This window comes from Dendrobium catenatum, unplaced genomic scaffold (genome assembly GCF_001605985.2).
Source record: "Dendrobium catenatum unplaced genomic scaffold, ASM160598v2 original_scaffold_17320, whole genome shotgun sequence".
NCBI lineage: Eukaryota > Viridiplantae > Streptophyta > Magnoliopsida > Asparagales > Orchidaceae > Dendrobium > Dendrobium catenatum.
In genome coordinates, this window is record NW_021335780.1 from 215276 (window position 1) to 229460 (window position 14185).

Consider the following 14185-nt stretch of genomic DNA (forward strand, 5'->3'; position numbering starts at 1 on the left):
GTATGTTTGTTTGACAGCATCTCAAACATCTTTTTCATTTGTTAAAAATATGTATGACCAATTTATTTTAGACATCATCGTGTTCCATAATCATGTGATGAATCTATTTCATCCTAAAGTGCAAACGTTTGATCTTTTGGCTCTGGAAGAGGGGATCCATAAGATGCTAGATTTTTTCCTTTCATAATAGAAAGATCTTCATAATTTGGTACCGCTTCAGGTAAGTTCTTCCATTCAAGCAATAGGATGCATGTATCCCCTAAAGCTCTCGTTTTATCTAGTTTTCACCATTCATGATTGTTGACTCATTTGAAGGGAAATCAAAGAAATCGGAGATAGTGAAGAGAAAAATAATATAAGAGAGGAAGACTTGAGATTGGAAAAAGGGAATCATTACCTTTTTCTAATACCATGTAGAAAGAAGTGGCTTGGATAGCTTAAATTTTTTTTCTTTGAATGAGTATTTATACACAATTTTATATATAAGAAAGAAAAAACAAATAAATAATTACAATAACTAATACAAAAAAATAAAAAAATGCCTCAAGCTATCTACCTCTAGCAGTTTTTCCCTCCATGTGATGCATTTAGGGGACGTGCCAATGGAGCAATCAGTGGGCTATTTCTTTCCTTTCTTGCATATGAATCTGTGAGAGAGATATTTCCTTGTAAGCCATGAATCTGTGGCCTCTAATTTCTCTTATCTAGCATTCCTGCCACACCTCCTAATCTGATCTTTCTTCGACATAGCTCATTTAGTTTTAATAGTTTGTTTATTTTAATTCTTTATGTAAGCAAAAATAGGATATAGCCAGTGCATGTTGAGTTCGTGCAATGACAAATTATTGCATATGGTCACCGGACGTGGAGATAGGTCCGGATATTAATAAAATATTATTTTAAATTAAGCGCATCAAAAGCGTAGGTAAAGCACAGGTAAAGCTCAGGTAAAGCTCAGGTAGAGCGCAGGTAAAGCGCAGGTCAAAGTGCAGTCAAAAGCGCAACTAAAGCACATGTGACGTGACAAATTTTTATTGGATGTCCAAACCTATTTTCCGTGTCTGGTGACCGGATGCAATAATTTGCCCCGTGCAATGGAGGTGTTGATGCATTCACTATGAAAGTATTAAAATTTCAATTATTGCTCTAGTATATTAGGTGGTACAAAACCATGATTTATAATGAGAGAAAAAGTCAAAATGATCCCTGATCAAGTTTTATGAGACTATTTCAGTCCCAGCGTTTAATTTATAATTCAAAATAGTCCTATTCGATTATTTTTCATCAAATTTGAGAAGTCAAAGGGATTAATTTTAGATCATATTTGAAGAGTCAATAGAGTCAATAGACTAAGTTGAATGTATAGCCCCTCCGGATAATAATCCTGGGATCAATTGACTTTTTTTTCTATATAATTGGCAAAAAATAATTGGTTTTTGTCTTTTAAGTTTTTTTTTCTTTTCGGATTTAAGTTCTTCTATGTAAACCGTGATAATTTCTCTCATTTATTAGTTTTGAATAACTAAATCCCTTTTCATTACTTTGACGGGCCTTTGCTTTGTTGTTTGTTACTTATTTTGAGATTCTCTTTAAATTTGACAGGACATTCGAGCACTTTTTCCATCTGATTACAACCCATTCTATGCTGGCTTTGGGAACAGAGACACTGACGAGCTTAGTTACAGAAAAATTGGAATCGCCAAAGGAAAAATATTTATTATCAATCCGAAGGTATCTCTATTCTTCTAATGTAGTTTCAATGCAAGATTTGTATTGTGACATGCTATCCATCTAATATGTATCTCAAAAACTGACAGGGTGAAGTTGCGATCAATAATTGCATTGATGTGAAATCCTATACTTCCTTGCATACCTTAGTCAATGACATGTTCCCCCCAACCTCACTGATCGAGCAGGTTTGTAGTTCAGGGTTCATTTGGTTGTGGCAAACTGCAAACCAAATTTAGAACTGATGCTGTTTCAAGTACTAGTCGCTAATGCTTTAGCTTAATTTGGATATCATATTTTTTGATTAATGATTCATGTTTTGGGAATAGGTGAAATTTGTGCAAACACAACTGAAAAATAAAAAGGAAAACAGAAAAAAAAATCTGCACACGAAAAACACGAGAATTTTATAAAGAGTTCAATTGAGGACTACATATTATTATGGTTGTTACAAATTTTACTAATGATTGTGGAGAATCACAAACTATAATTTCTCATGGATACATACATTAGTTGGAACTCTTCTCATAACGAAAAACTTAGAGTGCCAATAAAATATAGTAAAAATCTCCAAAATGCACTTGATGGGAAAATCACAAATATTGGGTATCTTTTGGGGCGGAGCCTTTGAACCCCTAGGGGTATTTTATTGTGAAGTTCAATCTATGACTAAATCTGCTTAGTGTGTTTTCAACTTACCCAATCGTTTCAATATGGCTTATATGCTGATTTTACATTCAAGCAATTAACCAATTGAAATTAGAAGTTTTACTTTCTGAACTCAGATAAGTATACCAAAAAGGATTAAATAAAAACTGTAAATAATAACAACCTACAAAGCTTAATATATATATATATATATATATATATATATATATATATATAATTATATTATATATATAATATATATTATATATATATATATATATATATATTATATTGAATTTTACTATTGTGATTAAATATCTTAAATTATATCTGGTGCATCTTTATTATATTAAAATCATACATCATTGATTCTATCTCAAAACACATTAAAATATTCTTCTCAATGTATGTTATCAATGAACTTTCAAGATAATATCTCACATCTTATTTCATAAAACTGTCTTAACAATCTTCATAAGATTTATGTTAAATTACAATTATCCTTTTATGTTTGGGCTGATGAGAATTTTAACATAATTATTTTTTGAGGTTTTTTTTTTCTCTCTCTGCAGGAAGACTTCAACTCATGGAATTACTGGAAGATGCCATTGCCTAGCATTGATTACTGAATTTTTATGTCCTACCTATGATTCTATCAGGAAGATCTGGGTCATCATAAGGCTGTAAGCTTTTACCACTGGTATTATTCAGCCCTAGGAGCCTCGAGAGCTTTTGCATGTTTATGAATTCTTCCATTCAGCTAGAGAGGCGTCTTCCTATGTTATTGGTTGATTACAGCTGGGGATTTAATTGGCTGAGGTTTGTTTTCCTTCTTTATAGAGGAATTTAACTCGGAGGACAATTAATCAGCAAACTATTTTCTGGTGTTCATTCTCCGTATTAATTGTTTTTGAATAATTTTCTGCGAGTTCGTGTTGATCTGTGGCAAGAGGAATCAAGGGAACCACAAACAGGACTGGAGGAAGTTGACTTCTCCATGTATCTAATCTCCTTAACGTGATTTATTTTTTCCTTGTTAATATCTTCTGTAGGTGACCATCTCTTTAAAGTGTATATGATACTCTTAAAAGTGTATATGATACAATTGCGTAGTGTAAGCTAGAGCTGCAGAGTTTTCTCCTGTATTTTTGCCAAATTTGGCATTGTAGTTGACTTGAGATTAGACCAAACTATGTTCCAATAGATCTACTCCACATTTTTTATCAGTTTCCGGGGATCTTCATGTGATAATTTTAGTCCCTTGGCTTGCTACTGTTTATAGACTTTCTGCTTCATGGAGCTCACAAGTGGTGGTGGGCGGGTTGAGCCCTGAACTGTTTTGAGGTTGATTAAGTTGATACCATTGTGATCATTGATCTATCTTTGTGTTGATTTGGTAACTTTCCAAATGGATATTTGCCTTGATTCGGAAGGCTTAAATGCTCGTTATTGTAATTGATTATGGAGATTATTATTTTTCAAATTGGGTAATTTGATTGTGAATTAGATTAGGAATATTTTTCTTAATTCGTTTTACCTCAGATCTATTTAAGGGGATTGAGGGTTGTTTATTGTGCTGAGAGAAAGCTCGAGAGTTTTGTAATTCCTTATTGTTTATCAAATTAGTAAAATCATCCCCTCATGGGTGTAGGCGTCTTTTGCCAAACACATAAATCACTGTTAATTGTGTTTGTATTGTGTGTTTTTTTTATTTTTGCTGTGGTTATTTGCACAGCAATTGATATCACAGACAAGTTTCATGGACTTTTCGGGGACGACATGAAGAGGAGATTTCTCTGTGTTCGGGTGTTTGTGTGGTTCGTCCCAATACGCGAAGGAAGATATGCGGGTGCAATCAGACCAATTCCTGTTCGAGTGCAGGTGTTTGAAGGACGGGTTTTGCGTGTGCCTGAGATACGAGCAAAGAAGCCTTCTGCGCAAAACAGAGCCACAAGCTGTCGGTTTGGGCTATGCACAAGCGGGTCATAAGCACTGATTGTGCAGGAGTAGATCGCGTGAGCAAATGCGTTCACATTCGGGCTGCTCTCGGAAGTGCTGGTCACGGTCATGTGATACGGTTGGTAAAACGCGGTTGATCGAACTTGTGCGGCACAGGCAGCGTGGAAGGCGGATCACATGCGGTCGAGCGTGCAGGCGTGGCGCGAACCAGGGAAAAATGAAGGATCGTGTATGACTTCTGAGGTACTCAAGCAGACTAGGTTGGAAGCGCAATTTCACGTGAGATAGGGTTCGGGCGGGCGCGGGTCGCGTACAACACAGGCTTGCGTTAGTGCCTGAAACGTATGGAGCAGAATTAGGAGACTTCGTGCGAACCTGGGTCGGTGATGTGCCTCTCGTGTGTGTATGGAGAAGAGCCGAAGGTGCTCGTGATCTGGACTGTTGTTTTTCTTCTAGATCATTAGTGTAGAAAGTGAAGTGAATTTTGTAATTTCGGCTACGTAGAGCGGCTATAAAATTGGTAGAGGCTACAAAATCAGGAGTTATGGGTATATCCGCTTTGATTGTGTGGAAAAGGCGCTGATCCATTAGGTGGTTATACATCCTGTTAAAATCGATGTGATGTGATGAAATTTGACAGCAAAGGAAACTATGACATGTGCCGATGTGAGGTGATGGATGTGTTTTGCTTGTTGAATCTGGAGTAAGTTCCGGAGAGTAATGAATGTGCTTAGGAGATTTTGAAAGAGATTGGCTGAAGATGAACCAGAATGCTTGTGGCTTGATCAGAAATTGCATGTCTCAAAAGATAAAGTACGTGGTGATAATTGAGACATCTGATGTGAAGTTGTGGAAGACCTTGGAGAACAAGTACATGACGTAGAGTGTGGAGAATCTACTTCATATGAAGCACCGGCTCTACAGGTTAGGCATGAGATTACAATTGATCAGCATTTGAATGAATTAACAAAGCTGTTGATAGATCTTTTGAATCTGGATGGAGATGATGGGGATGAAGACAAGACACTTCTATTGATTTCGCTCCCGAATGAGTAAGAAACTTCTTGATGACACTCATCATGAGAAGGAGGTCTTGAATTATTGAGGTGATAATGCATTGCTGAATCACAAGTTCTGACGTAGGGACAAGACATCTGCAAAGATGGATTTGGCTGAGGCTTTCAAACTCCAATGAGGAAGATCTAAACAAAAGAAGAATAGAAAGGGCAGTAGCAACAAGCAGGACAAGTCTCGTGGGTGCAGTCTTGGGAAAGAATCAGTGTGCATTTTATTTGGAGACTGGTCACTAGAAGAAGGATTGTCCGAAGCTGAAGGAGAAGGGAAATGGAGTTTCCATAGAGGGAAAGACAAACATTATCATGGAAGAATGTGAATGAGACTCTGATGTATCACTATCAGTAGTTCCTTAGAGCCTGTACACTGATAGTTCATGCTGGATATTAGATACTGGTGCTACCTTTCACATTTGTCCCACTAGAGAGTGGTTCTATACTTACAAGAAACTTGATAGTGGTGTTGTGACCATGAAAAATGATTAGCCTATTATACTGTTGGTTTATGGAGCATTATTATCAGAATGCATAGTAATATTGTGAGAGAGCTGACTTATGCGAGACATGTTCCAGATGTCAGGAAGAATTTGTTGTTTGTTGGGGCTTTAGAGACTAAGTGCTATAAGGTAGTCATTGAGGCCAGAGTTCTGAAGATGTATCATGGAGCATTGATGGTTTTGAAGGAAGTCTGTCACCCTAACCTTTACTATCTTCAAGGAAGAATTGTGATTGGAATGACTGTTGTTGTTGATGATTATTCTAATACCACTATATTGTGGCATATGCAATTATCTCATGCTGGAGAGATTTCTCTTACAACATTGGAGAAGAAAGGACTGATTAAAGGAGCAAGTACATGCAAGCTTAAACTTTATGAACATTGTGTATTTGGCAAGAAGACACGGGTATCTGTTGGCATTGTCATCCACAATATAAAGGGTATCTTGGAGTATGCTCACACAGACATTTGGGGCCCAACGAAGACAACATCATTCGGTAGGTGGAGGTATTCTATCTCTTTTATTGATGATTACTCTAAATATGTTTGGGTGTACACCATGAGGCGCACAAGCGAGGTACTGGATATCTTTAAAATTTGAAAGAAGTGGATTGAGAATCATACTAGCAAAAAGACATGGTGTATCAGATTAGATTATGGGGGCAAATACACTTCGGATACATTCTTGCAGGGGTGCCATAGATATGAGATAAAGCACCACTTCATTGTTAGAGAAATACCGCAGCTGAACGGTGTGGTAGAGAGGATGAATTTGACTTTTGTAGAGAAAGTTCGGCGTATGTTATTCAATGCTGGGTTGGATAGTCTATTGGGTTGAAGCAATATACTATGTCTTTCACTTGGTGATCTGTCTTATCACGACCCAACCCGACCGGGACGGATCCCGCTCGCATCGGGCCACGACGGATCTATAAAAAATCCAGGATCTAGTTTTGGAATTTGCTTCAGAACTTTCTTCCAAGTATTAAACAGACAGAAAAACACAGAGCTACTATAAACATCCAAATGCAGAATGATTTATCTATCTTTTCTTTCCTAAAAATAAACATATACAATACAGTCCATGGCTTCAGACAAAAAGAACAGAACAGAAAAGTCATGACTGCACAAAAATCAAAAATATCAAGTACCTAATCACAGATCAGACTCAGAACGTCTAGTCCAAGATCTCCTTCCCTTTCCCAGAACCTGAAAATCACGCAGAAAGCAAGGATGAGCTAACAGCTCAGCAAGACATCACTCACCAATCCAAATCATCAGAAATTCACATCAGAAAATATCCGTACAGAAATCGTAAAACAGACAGAACAGATACTTGATCAATCAGAATTTAGCTTACGGATACAGAAAACTGAAGTCATTTCAAATCATAGTTCAGAACAGATATTATAAAGCTTTCATGTCACAGAGCAGACATAATCGTACGGAATAACCAGAATCGTACAGAAATAAAACAGATCAGATAAGTCACATAACAGATTATCAGATATCAAACATCAGATTCTCTGACCCTGACAGAATCTCAACATATTCTAATCCCTTATGCCTCCCTTCCCAGACATTGACATAATCTCAACGGATTCTGGCCCCTTATGCATCCCTTTGTGCTTATAGCATCAGAACAGAACAGAATAGATATTCGGAATTCCGGAACAGAACTTATTTTCAGATTTCAGAGCTCATTTCAGATTTTCAGATTTCCCGGACCCAGACATCAGAATCACAAAGGATTCCGCCCCCTTATAACTCCCTTTTTATAGCATACAAACACTTCAATTCATTCAATGTATCAATTCAGAAAAATCAGAATTCGTACGAAAATTCAGCGGCATAACGACATTATACGGAATTTACACAAAATTCACAGATTCAGAAATTTACCAAATTGCCACAGAACATTCACAACAACATTGTAAGACTTTTACTGTACTGACAAAATATTTTTCAACATCCTGATAAATTGCACTTCAATTAAAAAACCGCAGAAGTCAAAATATCCGATAAAAATCTTCTAGAAAATACTCAAAACGTGCACAATATCATCTCAGAGACATACCAAAAGTTACGCGGTAAAATCTTTGTCAGAAAAAAATAATACAAAAAATTCGCTAACGGAAACAAAATCCGGAACAGAAAAGTCATCAAAATCCACATTTCTGAAAATTGAGAAAGGCGGGATGTGCCTTACCTCGAGTCGGTCAACTTCTATAACAGCAACAAACGAAAACAGACCGGAGTCGCCCAAAAATCCTCTTTTCCTTCGTTTTTCTCTCTCATGGACGTCCTTTCTCTTTCCAAAAAATCTCATTCCAATATATATCCAGACTGATCGTCTTGGACGATCGCAACTTCGTCCCGTGACGATTTGGGCTCTGGACGAATTTCGTCCAGACGAAATTAATTAGCGTTCCTGACGACTTGTCCTATGAAAAATTTTCGTCCAGACGATCCAAATTTCGTCAAGACGAACCATGCAGCCAGAAACATTTTCTTGCACAACCTGTACCGATCGTCCCGGACGATCCAACTTTGTCCGGACGAACCTGGGAGGAAAATGGTCTTTACATGTCTGCTATCTGCAGCCATTGGGAAGAAAACACCAAATGAAATGTGATCAGGGCATCCTGTTAAAGATTATCATCATTTAAGAGTGTTCGAGTGTCCATCTTATTATCATATTCAGAATGATAAACTGGAACCAAGAGCAAAGAAAACAATCTTTATTGGCTTTAGGTGTGGAGTCAAGTGCTTCAAACTATATGATCAAGTAGTGAAGAAGATTGTCATCAGTAGGGATATTACTTTTGATGAGGAGAGCATGTTGATGTCTCAAGATTTTAAGCAGGTGGAGAGTTCCATTGGGACCACATATGCACTGAAGAAGCTGGAGTTTGATGCAAATCCATTTGTTCCACAAAAGCCAATCATTTCCACTTAGGTACCTAATTCAGCTGCAGACCAGGAGGTAAAAGATGATATTGAGGATGAGATTCCTGCTTAGAAATCTATTGCGAGGAATAGGACCAAGCATCAAAATGCCTGAAAGCCAACTTAGTTGAGGGACTACATTACATTTACACTTTTAACTATAGAGGCTGAAATTCCTAGTTACCACAAGGAAGCATTAGACCGATGGTGATCTTTGTAAGAGGCTATGAATGAAGAGATGAAGTCTCTTCAGAAAAATGCTACTTAGAGGTTAGTGAAGATTCCTCCAATAAGAAAAGCATTTGGTGCAAATGGGTGTATGCAAAGAATGAATGATCTCATGGAGAGGAAGTGAGGCATAAGGCTGGTTTGTGGCAAAAGACTTTGCACAATGAGAAGGGATTGATTATGATGAATTGTTCTCCATAGTGGTCAAACATCCCTCAATCCGTGGTCTCCTAGCGCTTATAGCTCACTACAATCTGATTCTGGAATAGCTTGATGTGAAGATTGCATTCTTACACGAATAATTGGAGGATATCTATATGCTACAATCACTTGGATATGTAGCCTCAAAAAACTTGGTTTGCAGATTGGATAAGTCTCTATATGGGTTAAAGCAGTCACCACGACAGTGAGTATACCCATTTTGAGATTAAGGAGTGTGGTGAAGCTTGAAAAATCCTTGGCAAGGAGATTCTAAGGGACAAGGCAGCTGAAAGTGTTTGGCTTTCACAAGAATCTTAAGTTTGGAAGGTGCTAAAAAAGTTTGGGATTGATGACTCGAGCAAGGCAGTGAGTATACCCATTGTATCTCACTTCCAGTTGAGTTCTGAGCAGTGTCCTAAGGATGATCAAGAGAGGAAAGAAATGCAATCAATTCCTTATGTTAGTGTAGCTGGCAATTTGATGTACACCATGGTTTGTACCAGGTCATATATATCACAAGCAGTTGATGTTGTGAGCAGGTTCATACATGATCCATGGCAGGCTAAAAAGAGTATCCTAATATATCTAAAGGGTATAGTTGATGTAGGCTTGGTGTTCAAGAGGCAGTCATATGTTGTTGATTTATGTGTAGGCTATATTGATTCAAACTACGACGTTGACATTAATAGGCGTAGGTCTACGACTTGGTACTTATTCACTTTGGTAGGAGGATCAGTCTGTTGGAGATCATGACTTTAGTTTACTTTTTCTGTCTACTACTGAGGCTGAGTATATGACAGTTACAGAGGCGATGAAGGAGGCAATATGGATGCAGGGCTTATTGGATGATTTGGGAGTTGACCAGAAGTCTTTAATGGTGTTCTGTGATAGCCAAAGTGCTATATATTTGGCTACGAATTCAGTCTTTCATCCTTACCAAGCATGTTGATGTGAGGTACCATTTTGTTCGAGACTTAGATTGCTGAAGGCAATGTCCAGTTGAAGAAGATAGATATCAAGGTGAATCCAATAGACATGCTCACACAGGTAATATCAATTCAGAAGTTCACTTATTACAGGAGTTTGGTGAATATTATAGCTCATGACCGATTGTCCATATTTTGAAGATTTATGTTCGGCTTGATCCCTTGGGGGGGGGGGGGGGGGGGGGGTAGCGAGGCACTCTTTGGGTTGCCTTGTCTCTTTCTGGGTACAATCGTTCTGATTTTTTAAACATGATTTTTAACGTTCGGTGTTCGCACAGAATAATCTCTCCTAGGGTTGAGGGCACTCTAGCGCGAGAGCCCTTTAATGGGTGGCCTTACTATATGATTTAGAGAATGACTGTGCATCTAATGTAAGGGCATCTCCAACCAAAAATTTTATTTTCCATTCTAAAATGCAATAAAACTTCAAAATGCCGTAATTCATCTTCAATTGAACTTCATTTCTCTTCTTTCATGCGCTTCTTGCGAAGGTAACAATCTCTCTCCTCTTCAGCAAATTCGGCAACCCAATTTTTGATGTACGTGAACAGTTCAATGCCTACTTAATTTTGATTTGGAGTTTGAATGCATCGAATGGTGGACGACATATAGTGATATACAGTTAGGTTTGAGATAGTCTGAGTGAACGGGCAAGAAAAAGCTGTCAAATTTCACTGTTCGTTTGGTCGTCAACCTTATCTATATTTCCACGGAGGCTCAAAAACATGCTCACTTAAGTCATAGAGAATTTAGTTAATAAGTCAATGGGCATAATTAATTCTTAAACTTGCATCTCTTTTATACCATTAACCATTTTGGCCATGCTCCATTTTCTTAATGGCATAATCTTAAATTAACAGGATGTCAAGGCAAGAACACTCCTCGGTTTAAGATGGACTGGTGGTACTGGTGGCTACTAGCATAGGCTGACGGCAATGATCGGCAATGGTGGTGTGGATTTTGGCGGTGATCATTATTGGACGGCTGGGATGGCTTGAGATGAGCAATAGGTTATTATTAATTTTAAATACATTAAAATAGGGAGAATTTTGAGGCAAGGATATCTTGACATTAACTTGGTAATGACAAATTTTTTAGTCATTTGCTTTGAAATTAATAAAATATTTGATTAGTTAATAATTATTCTGTTGCATTCATTTTTGTTGTGTCAGAATATCTATGGTTGTAAAGAGATAGTGAGTTTAACAACAAAGTTTCATGCTAAGATCTAATACGTACACACAAATAAAAGAGAGTGGCACAAGAGTAATAATAGACACTAGAATTTTAAGTGAAAAACTATGGGAAGGGAGAAAAATCACGTTGTTTGATCCAACTGAAATTATTCAATTAGTATTGATTTCATTAGTATTGGGAAGATATTGACATAATATTATAAATATATATGTTGCATATAATATATCACATGATTGGAATTGGAAGAACCCAATATAATGATAAGTATTTTTAAGATATTGTTGGCTTGGTTGTTTGGTCAAATGGACTGTAGTCGATGTTGGTCAGAGTGATCTTAGTTGGGCAATGAAGGCTGATGGGACTGCAGTAGGACGTAGAAATTATTACGTGCGGAGTTCGATTATATCTGGATTCCAATAAAAACATGATAAGTGTCTTTTGTATACTGTGTATAAATGTACATACTATATATAAATTACAAAATTATATACAGTATGTATAAATTTATATACATAATATACACAGTGTACATAGTCGTATACATTGTGTATAAATTTTATGCACATTATATATAAAAATAAACATCATATTTTTAATGAACTCTATGCACAAACTCTACATGTAATAATTTTTCAGTAGGGCGACAGTGATGAAAAAATACTTCCAAGTTGTTTTTAGTTTTTACATGACATAATTGATCACAATTGCGAACAATTATTACGTCCTCTGACCTGACGTAGAGGTACGTTCGGCCGCCAATAACATATCGCCACGTGTTCTTACTCTTTACCGCGCGGCCCGACGACTTGACCCGGAGCGGAACCCAGGAATGCTTTATTTTTTTGCTCAGGATTTGCTCGGGATTTGCTCAGGATTTGCTAGAAAAAACTAGGTACAACTCAGTATTTGCTCAGGATTTGCTCGGTATTGATAGGGATTTGCTCGGTAGTGCTAGGTATTTGCTCGGTATTGCTAGAAAAATCTAGGTACAACTCGGTACAACTCAGGAGTTGCTTGGTATTGCTAGGGATTTGCTCGGTAGTGCTAGGTATTTGCTCGCTATTGCCCTTTATTTTAGCCTCTTCGCCATGATGATTCATTGAGTTCTGTTCTACGAGATCAACTAACAGCGGTGGCTGTTTCATGCAACGGGAGCAGTTCATACGCGAGCCCGCCGGAATCCTCGGCCGCCTGTCACCACCATGCGGAGCCTTGCTGACTTCTTCTTTACTCAGAAATCTCATTGTAAAAGACAGAGCCCTGGCTCCCCTCGTCGCCGATCCTATTTCACCCTTATATTACCTCCTATTTCTGATCCCCAAGCCACTGCCCATCCTTGTGGACGGCAATGTCGTGGCTAAAGACGGTTGTAAAACGCGCCGTCGAGGTCAGCCGTGAGAAGCGCCTTGGTCGTACCGTCCACTACTACGCTGATACAGTCGTTCAGCACGCCGGACAGGCCGTCGCCGGTGGCGCTCGGATTCTTCAAAACCGGATTGTGCGTTGATCACACATCCTCTTTGTCTGATTTATTGGTCATTGATTGATCCTTTGTGACTGTCTGTTTCCTTCCAGGGGAATAACAACCATCCGAGCTTCAAGTATGCGGTGAAGCGACTGGAGGAAGCTGCGGTTTCCTGCAAGGAGAGAGACAGGGTTGAATTGCTGAAGCTGTGGCTGATTTCATTGAAAGAAGTTGAAAGGATTTGCGGAGCTTCGCAGGAGAGCATGGGTGCGGATTCACCTCAATCGGTTGAATTACCATATTCTTCTCCAACGGTTCCAAAGAATTATTCTTTGGTGGGTAGTTTCATTAAATCTCTGGTTTCTATTGTGTGTAACATTGCTGATCTTATCCATATTGTAATGATTTTTTTCCCAAACTTTCTGTGAATCTATTTCAAGCGTCCTTAACAAATTTGATCGCATAACCCGATTGACATTGTATTCTGAAATCCTATGCAGAACTTGAAATGAAGATGGCATTAGAATTCTGAAACCCTACGCAATACTTGCAAAGAAGATTTTATTTTTATTTTTATTTTTTAAGCGAGTAACTTCCCTTCCATAAACTAAAAATGAAAGTTACAAAATAGTTGAACCTTCCACAGTCTTAGAGACAATTTCTAGCTTCCTACATACCTCAGTCAGAGGGATCACATGAAACATAGTTCAACAAGAGAAGTGAAAGCAGATATAGAATTTGATACTGGTACAGACCGATAAAGATGAAAGAGAAATGAAATACAATAGATGTTAAAATAGAAGCATGCTCTTTTCAGCAATTTGGACCAGTTCCAGAGCTGAGATCAAGCTTTTTGATGCGTCATTTGAAAGTGGTTGCAAAGTGAGCCATCACATTTGATGCGTCACATCAACCCACCAAACTGACAATCTTTTTCCAGACCTGAGATCAAGCTTTGAAACAATCTACAGTTGAGGGATCCAAAACCTAAGTAACAACTTACCACCAGCTGAAGTCTAAGACTGCATTCTAAATACAAAATGCCAAATTCGTTGGGTGTATTCCTTTATCTAACTTGGAATTTGGTGAACCTGAGAGAGAAAGAATGACATTTTTTTTTGCAGATTCTCTCAAATTTAGAGAATGCAGTTTTGAATCTTTTGTTAATAAGTCAATCATTAATTGGATTCCTATTTTTCTGAATTGGAAGAATGCATAGAATTTGACTCTTCCTAGCTTCAACATCAGAAAG

General features: G+C 37.8%; 1 protein-coding gene and 1 long non-coding RNA gene across 2 annotated transcripts in view; both read left to right on the forward strand.

The window, feature by feature from the left end:
- Positions 1 to 1570: 1570 nt before the first annotated feature.
- On the forward strand, positions 1571 to 3602 carry LOC110100002. Its single transcript, XR_002303501.2, has 3 exons — positions 1571 to 1731; positions 1818 to 1916; positions 2949 to 3602. It is a non-coding gene; the product is annotated as an uncharacterized LOC110100002 (long non-coding RNA).
- Positions 3603 to 12540: 8938 nt separating this feature from the next.
- The window catches only part of LOC110100004, a 69214-nt gene continuing 67569 nt past the window's right edge, over positions 12541 to 14185 (forward strand). The window contains exons 1-2 of the mRNA XM_028691583.1: positions 12541 to 12966; positions 13044 to 13268. Coding sequence (XP_028547416.1) covers positions 12817 to 12966; positions 13044 to 13268 — 375 coding nt within the window. The 5' untranslated portion in view covers positions 12541 to 12816. The remainder of the gene's footprint in view (positions 12967 to 13043; positions 13269 to 14185) is intronic.